General features: G+C 31.3%; 1 protein-coding gene across 7 annotated transcripts in view; it reads right to left on the bottom strand.

Annotated features, from left to right (window-relative positions):
- The window catches only part of LOC127698325 (myosin-VIIa-like), a 111,934-nt gene that overhangs the window by 77,817 nt on the left and 19,159 nt on the right, over positions 1 to 14,958 (bottom strand). For all 7 annotated transcript variants that reach the window (XR_007980794.1, XR_007980796.1, XR_007980795.1 and 4 more), the window contains exons 6-7: positions 5,886 to 6,460; positions 3,347 to 3,496 (exon numbers count right to left, since the gene is read on the bottom strand). Coding sequence is in view for 4 of the 7 variants with exons in the window: in XM_052201719.1 (XP_052057679.1) it covers positions 3,347 to 3,496; positions 5,886 to 6,460 (725 nt within the window). In the remaining 3 variants the exon portion in view is untranslated. The remainder of the gene's footprint in view (positions 1 to 3,346; positions 3,497 to 5,885; positions 6,461 to 14,958) is intronic.

Here is a 14,958-nt window from a genome sequence, read left to right as displayed (position 1 = left end):
TGATGCAGATTTTTACACTTCTGATAAACTATATATATAGCAAAATTAAATATTCCTTAAAGACGATGTTTAAACAGATATCACATGATGTCTTAAATAAACTTTCTTCTATAATGGACAGTTCAAAATTATTTCTTTACAGCCAAATAAAATGTGAGATAAAAATAGAGGACTACTTATCAAATAAATCAAAGGAGTAGGGGGAATAAGGCCCTTATTTGGCCCAAATATTACTGCAAATTTAAAAGTTATCATACATATTCTTAAATTTGTCATAACTAGACTAAGGTACCAGCAGGAACATATATATTGACTATATATTAGATATACTGTTCCCAGGGTACCAGGTATTCAGAAAATAAAAACAAATTTCACGTTTAACGAGTTACCATGACAACAAATCATGACGAAACTTGTATATTTGGTAAAATTTCTTGATTTTCCTTGTTTGTAATCAACTTTTAAGTATATTTTAGATTGGCAAAGTATGTGCACACACAAGAACAACTTTATATTTGGTGAGATTATGTCAACAGTTATAATAAAGCTTCTCTTGAATTATTTTGATGTTTCTTTGCTGCGCACGATGTTTCCACAATGGAATTAAAGGTGGAAAACTGCATAAATTCTGTATTTTTCATCTCTTTCATGAAACGGTACATATTATGACGTAATTGTGACGTCATCAGATAAAAAATCTTATGTTTTTCATTTATATTTCCTGACTCTATGCATTTCCAAACAGTATGTGCCTTAATGCCCCTACTCCTTTAAAACCAGACAATGAATATCAAAATTTCAGGTAAGAGACCATAACCTAGAAGTTAAAATGGGAAGATATAATAATATACCCAGAGACTAAAGGTTATCATATGTAAATTTTGTAATAAACTTGATGATGAATATCATTTTTTTTTTTCTAGATAGTAAACTGAACTCAACTATAAGAGGTCCTCAGTGCCCAGTGGTCTAAGTGGTTGAACTACTGTATTACAAGCCTGTCAACACTGAGGTAGTAAGTCTTAATTGACTAGGATTGTCAGTTTTCCTACCGAAGGTCAGTGGTTCTCTCTTGGCACTTCTGCTTCCTCCACCAATAAAAACTGACCGCCACAAAATAGCACAATAGTGCTGAAAGTGGCATTAAACACCAATCAATCAATCAATCAATTTTTAGACATCAGTTATTCTTTATTAACCTGGTTTTACAAATTCTCAACCACTGTTCAAGCTAAAACAGCTTTTAAATCCTGAATCTGAACTTTTGTCACCAGTTGGTGCCTTTAAAAAGCAATCTTTGCGAAAATGAAGTCCATGTCCATCAAAAGTTACATTAACATTACCACTTTTTGGGTTTATGTTTAAACTTGTAATTCTTGACTGTTGTGTTATATTTTGTGTATTTTTGATTGACCCTTATAGGTGTAATTTGCAGATAAAATTACTTACAACCACCATTGAAAGTTATATAGAAATATCAAGCTAATTATTGTATTATATGTTTATCTGACCACAGATGAATTACAGACATTATTTACATTCTGATATTCTATGTTTTGTTTATAGCAAAAAAAAAAAAGGACAGCAAATTAAAGAAAAATAGAAAATAACAAAAATGTACATGTCAACCATCATCCCCTCCAGATATGATTTACGTTAACAATGGTAAACTTCCAACTTACTAAAACTTAAACATTATTAAAACAAATTTTTATTTTTATATTTCACATGTAATCTGTCAGCTACTTAATTATATGGGTAAGATATATGTACCTGTAAAGTGAAGTCAGAAACAAACATGCTTTGGGGCTAAAGTATGAGCTAAATATCTGATATTAAACCCTGGTGCAAATTCTTTTCATTTTCAAGATTACTTCTGATGAGTGATAACTTAAACACATTTTCCAAAGGAGATCTGCTTACATAATTTTTGCAAATAGTAATTATTTAAATAAATAATGTAATAAAATTATTATATATAAACCTTTACACAGTGAACACCCCACAAACCACTGCCCAATTTCTTACTGTGAATAAATATTTTGTTCAGATACCTATCATGGATTAATATGTTTCTTTGCAGGTTTATCAATCATCAGATAAATCAGATATACATTTTAACTTATCAGACTAGAACATTCTATTGGTATCATGCTGTGTAACATTCTTGTACTAAGTTAAGTACATTAGAGTTCTGTTCTGAATGAATCTGTTCTTTCCTGTAACTGCATCCTCTGATATTTTTGTAGACAATATCCAAAGAAAAGCGACAGGCAGAAACCTGTGTCACAAAGTTAAGGAAAATTGAAATATTGCCTGCCCCCTCCCTTATGGAGCTTCATTTATGGTTAATCTAGATTTGTTCCACTACAAATTTTGTCTAGTTTGGGGGCCCATGCCACCCCCCCCCCCCCCCCCCCCCTTTAAAAATTCTGGATCCGCACCTGAATGAGACGTTATAACTGACGTTATTTCTATTAACAGAGTGACTTGACAAGAGGCTTCAAGAAGCCTTTGCTGGGTTCTAGCTGCACTGATGCTGCGTAAAGCAAACATCAATCAATCAAGGAGCCTGAACAGCTCACATGATAATCACTCAAATCATGTTTACATATAAATTTCAAAGCAATGATAAATGCCAAACTTTTACTGAAAAGCTTTTTCTTTGAGAGAACTTCATCAATTCAAACCCAAAAGATCCAAATATACCATTGAAACAAATTAATCTTTAACAATGATTATGGCCAAGTTTTGTTCCAATTTAACCCTATGGTCTTCAAGTTATTTTTTTAAAAGAATAAAGTGATGCCAGAAGCTCACACTTGCCAATCAGGCCATGTAAGTTAATTATCACTAAGTATTTTCAGGGACATTTTCCTATAATGTTATACAACATACTTGAAATGTGTAACCTTAAAATAAAGATGTCATACTTGACAATTTATGACCTAATTAATAACCTCTGATTGATGTGTTCACAACAAGTTATGCCTTACTTCAGTTATAATGCACCAAATGCTACTCATTCTGTACTTAAAAAGTTGTAAGACTACCACCAGTGTAAAGCCTTATGATCAGTATCTTGTCATGATAGGGTCCAAGGAAACAATACCCATCTTTTTATGAAAATGAGTAATTCAACATGGTTATTTAACAACTTTTGTAAGATGTATAATTTGACATAGATTTTGGATACTGATTAGCATGGAAAATTTACTTCTACATAGACTAAACTTAAAATCAAAGAAAGATATCAAATAAAAGCTAAATTGTACATGAAATGTTTATGTCTATTACTTATTTCTATAATCTGAGAAAAAAGTTACAATAAACATGATAAATATACCTCAAAGTTCTCAAATCCAAATATATCCAAAACTCCTAAAAATCTTGATTCATGTTGCCCTGGATTCGTACATTTATTGATAGCATCTACAAGCCATGCAAATGATCTGGAGTATAAGGCTTTGGCCATGGCATGTCGATTTTCACTTGCCTAAAACGAAAAAAAGACATTTGCAAACTATGAATAATAACTTTTCAAGCATGGGATTCCATATCTATACCATTAGGTTGTTCCTGTGAGAAATGTAGAAACTTATTTACTTTTATAAAGGGATTCATTTAAAAGAATCAGCGTCACAAGTCTGTAGGCTTTGTTCAGGGAGAAAATTAAATGGAATGATAGATAACAAAGTGCCTGAATCCTCCTTCTTGAGGTACATTTTTACAACTAAGATAATAATAATAAGTCTTACTTTTATTCTAAGAGGGAGAAAAGTAAGAAATTCAAAATTCAACAAGAGTACACACTGTTTAAACATGTTAAATGAAATTCTTTGAGTACTACATGTATGTCTACAGTTATCACACAAAGGCTAAGCTATAATCAATGATCGATCTATGAAATAATGAAAATGAGGTCAAGGTTAGATGAACCCTGCTAGACAAACATATACACATTACATTCTTCCTATATATCATGTAAACTTAACTAATTACCTACAATATCTGACAGAGTAACTGACTCATAAAAACTTATTGTTTACACCATATATGTTTCGATTCCTAACATCACTGAAGAGACATTAATTTTTGAAATCCGGATATGGTGTACTAATTTTTGCACCTATTGTTTGTGGTATACCATCTTTTCATTAAGTTTATTGTTTTTTATGTTTGGTTTTAAATTAATAGCTAAGATCCATTTTGTTACATCTGGTGATCCGTTTATTTGGCAATCGCCAATGGCAGTCAGCAGGGTTTAAGAACATCCGTTGTTCGACCTGCTAGTCAAATGTGTTTTGTTAAAATATACTTTCTCACTTTTTTGGTCTTTTGGAAAATGTTGCTTGTGCTGTATTTAATTAGACCCCTCTACCAAGAAATTTGTTTTGCATGCACACATATAAAAATTGCGGTTTTTATCAAACGCAATCTTAGGTTTGAACGTTGTTCTCAATTTAGACTTGTTTATATATATATATATATATAATTACTCTTAATATCAACTCAACAATGTTAAATCTGCAAATTTGCAGAAGCAAATTTTTGTTCTTCCCTCGCCGGGATTTGAACTCGTGCTATTAGGATATCGAGACAACACCGCCTGCACTGTGTCCAGCGCTCTAGACCACTTGGCCACCTAGACTGAACAAAAATTCAGCTTTCGGTGGCCTAGTATGTAGTAGATCTGTTTTAAATATCTACAATATCTGAGAAACTGGCCTACATTACCTTGTCATGAAAACTTAATGTTCACTACAGAACCATGAAAATGAGGTCAAGGTCAAATGATCCTTGTCAGAATGACATGCATTTTATTCACCATATATATATATATAGTTGATCTATTACCTCAAGATATTTGCCACTGGACATAAAGCAAACAATCAATCAATATAACATGTACCTACAATATCTGAGAGACTCACCTACTCATAAAAGCATTAAAATGATTAATTGATTGTTGGTGTTTAACACCACTGTCAGCACTGTTTTTCTTACAGGAAGAAAGCCTGCTTGTCAAGAGAAAACCACAGACTTTAAGCAGGAAAGCTGGCAATCCTAGTCAACAAAGATAAGGTTGAACTGCCACATGTGGGTTCGAATTCACAACCTCAATGTAGATCAACTACTTAGATCATTTGGCTACTGAAGCCCCCCATTGAAATGAGGTCAAGGTAAGAAGAACTCTGTCAGACGGACTAGTACACATTACCATCATTTTATACGCCATATATATATTTGATCTATTACCTGGAACATTTGAGAAACTAACCTAATCATGAAATCTTAGTGTTGACTAGGGAATCTTCAACAATGAAAATGATGTGAATGTCAGATGAATTCTGTCAGAAGGACATGTGCACCTTAAAATCATTCTATGTACATATTAAGTTGGAATAGAAAAGAAAAGATGTAGTGTATCAATTCTAGATACAAAATCACTAGGCACACATGAAAAAACTAAAAGCAAAGGAATAGTGCCGTTATCGCTGTTCTCATCGAAGTCACTGGGGCCTTCCACTTGGAGAAAAATCTCTCATCCCACTGCAAGTTCAAGACGCCTGTAGCACTGGTCTTGACCTATTTCCTACAATATCCTAGAAACTGACCTAAACAAGGAAACTTAACCTTGACTAGTGAATCATGCAAATGAGATCAAGGTTGGATGAACCCTGTACAGAACAGACATGTACATCTTATATAGTTGAACTATTACCAACAATATCTCAGAAACTGACCAAATCACAAAAACTGAACACTGATTAAAGTATTATCAATTTCAGGTCAAGCTCAGGGAAACCCTGTAGGACAGACATGTACATCATTCAATCATTTTGTACACCAAACAAGTGATATCCAGTAGTTTTAATACATACCTCTTGCACTTTAAATGGAATGCTTGTGACTGTTCCCCGAACCTGAATTTGTCTATATAAAAGAGAATCTGTTAATGGTTCTGCTTCAAATCCTAATAACATACAAATCATGTCTAATATCTCCTTATCCTTTGATGTCAAATCACTTTTTTCTCCTTCTACATCTTCAAACGTCAAATTACCTAAATGCAATATTGCGGAAATCACAGAAAATATTCCATCCACCATCTGATCTGGAATTTTTAACACATTCATAGCTAATCGTAATCTATCAAACATTTTTGTATCATTAACGCCATTTAAAGTTGTACATCCACTCTGGTTTAAATAAAAATAAGTATTTATAGGCTGAACAAAAAACTGTTCCCTGAATTCAGCACTTGCATCAGCACCAGCAATAAACTGATAAAAGACATGGTAGTTGCGTTCATTTTTGGATTGGAATGTAATCCTGGACTGTTCCAGTAAGTAGTCTTGTACAATACATCCTTTAATTTGTGAAGAATCATCAAAACACACTTGCATAAATTTTCCAAAACGACTAGAGTTGTCATTTCTTACTGTTTTGGCATTACCTGTAAAGATAAAAAAATAACAGATGACTTTTTTTTAATCATGAACACAGACAATGAAATATTTTGTTGCTTCTACTAGCCTTAAAACTTGGTACATTTAATTGCTTACTCTAGTTTGGTAGTAAACTAAACCTCAGAAAAATAGATGGTCAAAATAACAGGAGTTAACCTACAGTATCTGATCCACATTATTTGGAAGTTTAAGATGCATAAAAGGCGATGTAAGAGAAACATCAATGAAATGCAACCCAACAACAAAAATATCCAAAAGCCATATAGAGGTCAACAACAGACAAGAGTCTATACAATACTTAGGTTGTTCTGTTAAGTTGTAATGGAAGAGTTGTGGATTTTAGATGTGTGTCTGTCAATGAACAACAATAAAACTCCCTACAGAAAACTATAGAAATCAATCATTCAAAATTGAAACAAAAAGTGTGTATCTTCAGGTCAAGTGTTAATAAGACATTGATTTTCTTATTGAATCTTATAATAATATTTAAAGAAGGGTGTCCTTAACATTTCTAGAAGAATATATGATGTTCATCACTTCCACAAATATCTAACAGTAATAGAAAAGAAACTTTTCTGCAAAAAAAACAAAACAAAATGCAATAGCAAAAGCATTGTTTCTATCGCTACAAAACAATCAGTCCAACTAAAAATGGCAAAATTATCAGCATTTACCTAAGAACATCTGATTGGATGTATAGGATTTATTAACCCACAGATAAATCTACCAAAGACATCTGATTGGATGTATAGGATTTATTAACCCACAGATAAACCTACCAAAAACATCTGATTGGATGTATAGGATTTATTAACCCACAGATAAATCTACCAAAGACATCTGATTGGATGTATAGGATTTATTAACCCATGGATAAATCTACCAAAGACATCTGATTGGATGTATAGGATTTATTGACCCAATGAAATATATACTAAGGACTTTTAATTGGCTTGGTTACAAGCATTTATTGATCTAAGGACATTTTTACCAAAAACTTTTGATTTGGTTGATACTTGGAGTTGTTAATCCAAAAAATTATAATGGTCCATTCAATATGTTAATAAGGTGTATACAAAGATTTTCCCACCATATTCTTTATTCATATTTACCAAGGACTTTCAATTAGATATATTCAAGCTTATTTTTCTCAACCAAATGTTATATCTACCAAGGCCTTTAAATTGGATAATTACCACCATTCATCAAACCTAGGATATGCATCACCAATAAATTATTAGGAATTTAACAAGGATTTATCTATCAAGAGATATGTTTATCAAGGTCTATTAATTGAGTGGGTTATATTGAGACAAACAAAATTCTATAAGTAAAACTGTATTTCATTCTTTGAGTCTTATTTCAAATTTTTTCATACTTTATTGATGATCAATTTATCATTTTGAAGTGTTAAACAGCATCTTTGTATGATTGACTACTGGGGGAATGAAGGTGGACTATTTTTAAACCAATGGTCAATGAGGACATTTCATTATATATTACAAACAATCATCTTTCAAATGATACAAATAGAATGTGAATGAATGTTAAGCTGAACTCTCACAACACTTCAGAAAGGCTTAAATGATCTTTTTTTATTAAAAAATATCTCTTTTTAAGGAAAATATAAATTCACTGTCCTTATAGATGGATCTCGTAAAACCGAGTTCCCAGTTTATGAACTTGATCTAATTAATAATATCCTGATGCATAAAAATATACAGGATGCTCTATTTTCAATATATATCACATAATTCTTTCCTGTATGACAATGATATCATAGGAAAAAGGAAATCATCTGATTTAATACACTTCATGGAATCATTAGTTCTTCTTAGTTATAAATATTTGTGTTGGGTATTAAATTTTTTTTCAGTAAAGTTCTGGTGCATTTAAGAAGTTAGCCTTTTTTGGTTTGTTCTTGTCACACTGACCATCTGAAATATCTAAAATTCCAAGTTTCACCTATTCCAAATTCCCCCATTATTTCAAAAACAAGTTTTTCCAAAGCATTGTCAAAAACTAATTTGAGATTCCATTTTGATGAAATTTCTAAACTCATAAATGTGTACAGTTTTTTTTACGGTTACTGAGAAATCATTATTTGTATACAAATATTGAAATAAAGGGTCATTTTTCCTACATAGCCATATGAATTTTTCGTGCAGAAATTCATGTTTTTCTTTAAACAGTGAAATTCCTAAAAATATGAATCATAAATATTTTTCATAATTATTGCAGTAGATATTTCTGTACCAAATGAACAAAAATTCATTCAATTTAGACAAAAAATATTTTCAGTAGAATTTTTATTTAAAATGTTTTTAAAGGGGCATTAGCTACGAGATATGCAAAAAATTAGAATATGATTTTGTTTTGTTCAATCATTGACAAAAGTGAAATAATGAAATAATAATTCGCTTTTAGCAGCCAATTTGGTTCAAATTTGTCAAAATAAGCAAAGAAACATCGCTGATGAATTATTCACTTGCAAGTGAATAATTCGAACTCATTGAATCCGTATTCATGTGACCTATAATTCAATCCATTAGCTACAGATTGGTTACACATGTATTAGTCGTGTTCAGCCATTAAAAGGTTGGTTGTTGGTTGCTTAATGTCCAGTGGCTCCATTAAAAGGAAAAGAATGTCAACATTAAAAGTGAAACAAAGGTAAATCATTTCGTTGACTGAATTCACAAAAAATCATTCTTATACAGGTAAAAATGATGATGAAATTAATTTTTTAACCTATAACATGAAATCAAACAGACCTAGAAAAGTCCAATTGCACAAGGTCACTATCTATTTATATCCTTGTTTATGTTTATATTGGGTTATGTGACCATCGGCAGTCTTCGGAGGTCATCTCGATAATTTATTAGATGGTGGCTAGACTAAAATACACACAAAATGCTGATATATATTATTGAGTACATGCATTGTTAACTGTTTATTTCAGACTTATTGTAATTTGGATATACGTTTTAGTATGTTATAAATCAAATATTAGAATTTGAGTCAAATCGGTGAACATGAATTTGATAGCTAATGCCCCTTTAAATGAAATTATAGGGAAATTTCTGATAGGTGAAACACTTTTGACACAAGACTGTAGTTTAAAAAAACAAACACAGACATAAAAGTTGAAAATTTGGATGCTGATAATATAGACATTATCCTTTGAAAAATCCAAAGGCATGTACTGTCTAAAAGTCTTGTCACGAGTTAATAGGATATCAGTAAAAAAAAGGATGAATAAGATTTTTGCCAATTAAGATCAGAAACCACACAAACTGAATCAGCTTGTTTGATAAAATGTAAGCAAGTATTTTCAAAAGGACTTCACTAAAAAATAGTAACATCAAAATAAGAGTAAAATTCCTATGATTGAAATTTAGGGTGTTTATCCAAAACTGGTTCCTAATATTTCTGAAATCAGAAAGTCTTAATAAACCAAACATATATATGACAAACAAAGTAGGCTCTTTATAAAGAATTCAGGGGAAAACTGCATCAAAATTTGATGAAAACTAAATGCTACAAATCAAAATTAATGAAAACACCCCCTTTTTTTTTATCTTATGGCACTTCTTTTGCTGAGACAAATAATGGCCAAATAAATATCTTTCATTCAAATGTGCTAAAGGAGATTTCCCTTTAAAAGATTGATTGATTGTTGGTTACATTATGCCCAATGGCAAATATTTCATGCATGTTCAAGACGAGAACAAAATTAACAATAAATACAACAGGAAGGTCCTGTTATAGAGACTAGGCATGAATTAAGGTCAGGGAAATTTGGAAAATAAGGGTACATTGGCTAGGGATAGAGTCCATCTACAGAACCCTCAAAGAGTTGTTGCAAATGTTCTTCACGTGCAGAGAGCTTCTCACTCTCTTTACACGAGGCATCAGATTTTAACATCCACATTCTGACTAGACTTGGTTGTCTTCTTGAACATCCTGCACAGCCAAACAGACTCCCCACTATGGCAAAGGTTTTACTGTGGAATTGAAGAACCTAAAAGTGACCATTATTCTATTCCCTGGTCACCCTTGAATATGTCAATTTGTTGCTATGACAATTTAAATGATGTTTCTGACAACATACAATATACAAGGGGAAGACGTGCTAAGAGTCATTTTCAGACTGCAAATATGAAGAACATTGAACTACAAAACTAGGTTATTTTAATTTTAGCTTAAAAATAATAATTAAATATGACAAAGGTTAAAGTGTAAAATCATTATAATATCATGAATATTTACAGGCATTTTATAGTCTAAAGATTGCAAAATTCAAACTTCTTTTTAAAAATTCCTCAAACAATTCCAAAATAGCAGGTGCACAATTTCAACATATGAGAAATCCTCCTGTGATAGTTCAGGGATTTGGGTAGAAAACTGTAGGAGGATTTGATAACATAAAACTTGTACCCCCTTTTATTATCATAAATTTTGTTGAAAAATGACCAAGTTCCCAAGTCTGGAAAAATGAGAAAAAAATCCTTTAATAATTCCATAATAGCAGGTGCACACTTCAACATATGTGCAATCCTCCTGTGAAGTTTCCAGGATCTGTGTTGAAAACTGTAGGAGGAGTTGCAATTAGGTACACACTTTTCCCCACACGCCCAAAATCCGCCCGACATCACCATATATACCACAAGTCAGTTTTAGACTTCATAGTTCATATTTCAGTAAAAAGTTATCGCACCCTGATCTTCAAACAAGATTCCAAATGATAATAAACCATGATCAATTACTAACAATGAAAGTCAATAAGAGAAGGGTTGTTCTGTTAATGAGTAAATGTGTTGAAGTGTGGACTTGTTAATATTTCCTGGGAGAATAACTTCCTTCTTCATTCCTACAAGTGAAACATCCGGTCAGACAATATAAACATACAATTTTTAATAATGTCAACATTATGCTGTACATACTCCCAAAACAACACTGGTCTACACTATTATCAGTTATTATACCTAAACTAGATTAAAATCAAAAGAATAGAAAATCGGACAAATGTTGAGTAATATATCTGTTTGCTTCAATCTCTATCTTTATATTCTCTTTGTATATTATAGTGAAGAGTGGAGTACTCACAAAACTTTTCACCATGCCTATATTAGAGTGCCTTTCAAAACTTGGGAATCTATGCAGTTGTTGCCATTACTTTTCTTATTTTTTTGTTATTAATAATTCATTTCAGAATTTGATTTTTATGTCAGTTGAAATCACAGACAACTTATCTGGACTTGGGCTCATTTAAAAATGACATATATGTATGGATTTTGTGAATCATTGAGGACCATTTGCTGACCTTTAGATGTCCTTTTTTTTTCTTAAACTGTGTTGCATGATTTTTCTTTCCTTTAAAATAAAATTTCCTTTATTCACATTTTCCATTCACTTATATGGAATCCTTAAATTTTGCCAAATAAACATTAATTTCCATGGTCTGGGCAAGGATTGCTGTTTAAAAGGTAATAAACCTAATGATCTTTGTGTTTGAAACTGTTTGATTACGTCACTTTTTTCGCCCATTGAATTCAATAACATCCTTCATATGTTCACAAGACATTAGTCAGAATTCCAGTATATTTTTTTTGAATTTTCCCCTGCATATTTACTTTATCGGTTCAAACTTCCCTTGTTTAATCATATTGCTAGATTGCAAAAACTGTCAAAAGATTAATTTTGATATCTTGTCATTATCATTTAGATATAACCACAGTATACAAAATATTATGGTACAAGATGTCTTTTTTTTCAAATTTCAACAAAAACTATTTTTAGGTCTAGTAATATGTAAATTTCCATATCTTTACGGCAGCAAAGTGACAACAACACTGACATTTATTCACTTTAGGGTCAATTTTAGATCTTTCTTTTCATTTATAAATAGAATTTACATATATTTCAAAGATATAATAATAATTTACTATTTTTGCAATTAAAAGGGAACATACCACAACCTTGTATTTTGTTGAACATTGAACTTTACCCTTTCAGCCTTGAAAAAAAAATGTAAATCAGAACCCCATAAACAATACAGATCTACAGTAAGTTACTTGCTAGGAAGCAAGAAAAATATACTATAAGTTATAGACTAGTAAAAGTAAACTTAAAAGAGGTTTACAGTCTGAGGATGTTGTGGCGGAAATTGTTATTATGTAAAGTTAAGTAGAATATTGTGTTACAACTAACTGATATTTGATTTAAAGACAACTTACTATGTTGTAACATGTAAACTTGTATTTAATTTCAAACTAGATGTTAAGCATAAAACATTCAATCAATCCTGTAACATACCATACTAATTTATTCTGTTATTGGGTTTCTGTCTCATTGGATTATACCACACATCTCCCTTTATTCATTTTGTCTACTTGTAAACCTATTGGAAGTGTTAAGAAGATAATCTCTCCTTAATATTACTACTTTTTTTTTGCAAGAAAACCCTTACAGATAGTTTTTTATGTTACTTTTCAACATCATATTCGGCAGAAATGTATAAACCCAGTGTCTCGCCTACTTTTTCTGTTAATCGCAGGCTCTACAAAAATGAGGAAGTAAATCAATAAAAATATTCCACTTGATACTATCTTTTGATTGTAAGAAGCTTCAGTCCAAGTTTGGTAAAAATCCAGGATAGTTTATGAATCTAATAAATGTTTAAAAACTTTAACTGCAGACTGAATGTAATTTTATCTGGAAGAAAACAAAATTTCCTTCTAGATACTAGCATTTGATCATAAACAAGCTTCTGTCCAAGTTTGATACAAATCCAAAATAGTATGAGAAAGTTATTAAAATTTTAAAAACTTTAACCACAGAGTGAATGTGTTGTTTCCTGGCAGAAGATCTAAGTCCATTTAAAAGTAAAATACGGAAAAAATAGATTTATTTTTTTACAAAATTTCCTTCTAGATACTAGCTTTTGATTATAAACAAGCTTCTGTCCAAGTTTGGTACAAATCCAAAATAGTATAAGAAAGTTATTAAAATTTTAAAAACTTTAACCACAGAGTGAATGTGTTGTTTCCTGGCAGAAAATCTAAGTCCATTTAAAAGTAAAATAAGGAAAAAATGGATTTATTTTTTTTACAAAATTTACTTCTGAATAATATCTTATGATCATAAACAAGCTTCTGTCCAAGTTTGGTACAAACCCAGGATAGTTTAAGAAAGTTATTAAAATTTTAAAAACTTTAACCACAGAGTGAATGTAATATTTCCCAGCAGAAAAACTAAGTCCATTTATAAGTAAAATACGGAAAAAATGGAATTTTATTTTTACAATATTTACTTCTGGATACTATCTTATGATCATAAACAAGCTTCTGTCCAAGTTTGGTAGAAATCCAGGATAGCTTAAGAAAGTTATTAAAATTTCAAAAACTTTAACCACAGAGTGAATATTTGTGGACGCCGCCGACGACAACGCCGACGGAATGTAGGATCGCTATGTCTCGCTTTTTCGACTAAAGTCGAAGGCTCGACAAAAATGAAAAATTGAGTAATTCTACTAAACATTTAATTGCTTCAACAAAATGTTGATTGTCTTAAGGTGACTGCTGTTTTGAAAGTGTAAAGTTGTAAAAATTAATATTTGATTTGCACTTGTGAAAAACGTCAATATGCAAGTGGCTTTTTTCATTTCCTTCCTGAACTCTTAACTGAAATAAATGACTTTTATTATTTGTATTGGACCAAACCCAAACAGTGTCATGTTTTTACTGGGTCTTACTACTTCTGTAATATTTATCAATGTGTGTTGCTAACCTGGCATATATGTCAAAACACAAAACTGTCTATGTTCAACCTCATAATACTTGGAGTTTCAAATAATAAAAAAACCCAGTTCATTATCATTATCTCCTCTTTGTAGTGGTGGCAATGTTTGACTGTGACATGAGGTTGTTAGTCATTATTAAAGAATGTCACACTTCAAGGTTAAGAAATCTTTACAGGAATATGGCATCCAAGCTTATTCAGGAGGAACTATCTGGTAATGCACAACTAAGAGCTATTAAAAATATTGTTATTTGAGTGAGTACCAAAATGCATTTCAGGAGGGTTAAACTATGGTACATGGCACCACCAAAACAAGAAACTCCATTATGTGATAAATGATTTATCCATTTCAGAACATTTCACCTATATTTTTATTTTTTGTGGGTTTTTTTCTGTAAAATAAAGGTCAGAGATCAAAGGTCAAGATCAGCAGATAGCATTACAACCAAAACTTATAGGCACCAGAGTCAGCCTCTTACATTGAATTGTCATCAAAATTGTTTTGGCCTCTTACATTGAATTGTCATCAAAATTGTTTTAATTTTTTCCCATGAGAATAAGTTGAATCCTATTCAATACAAAGTTTAAAGGTCAAAATCTCCTAATAGCACTATCAAAAAATCTTCTTAGTACTACAGAATGTCTAGTCGTCTATAAACTTGGAGCAAACTTTTCGTGTGAA

Source organism: Mytilus californianus, unplaced genomic scaffold (assembly GCF_021869535.1).
Source record: "Mytilus californianus isolate M0D057914Y unplaced genomic scaffold, xbMytCali1.0.p SCAF_4, whole genome shotgun sequence".
In the NCBI taxonomy this organism is placed as follows: Eukaryota; Metazoa; Mollusca; class Bivalvia; order Mytilida; family Mytilidae; genus Mytilus; species Mytilus californianus.
Note: the sequence above shows the minus strand (reverse complement) of the source record. Positions and strands in the feature narration are given on the sequence as shown.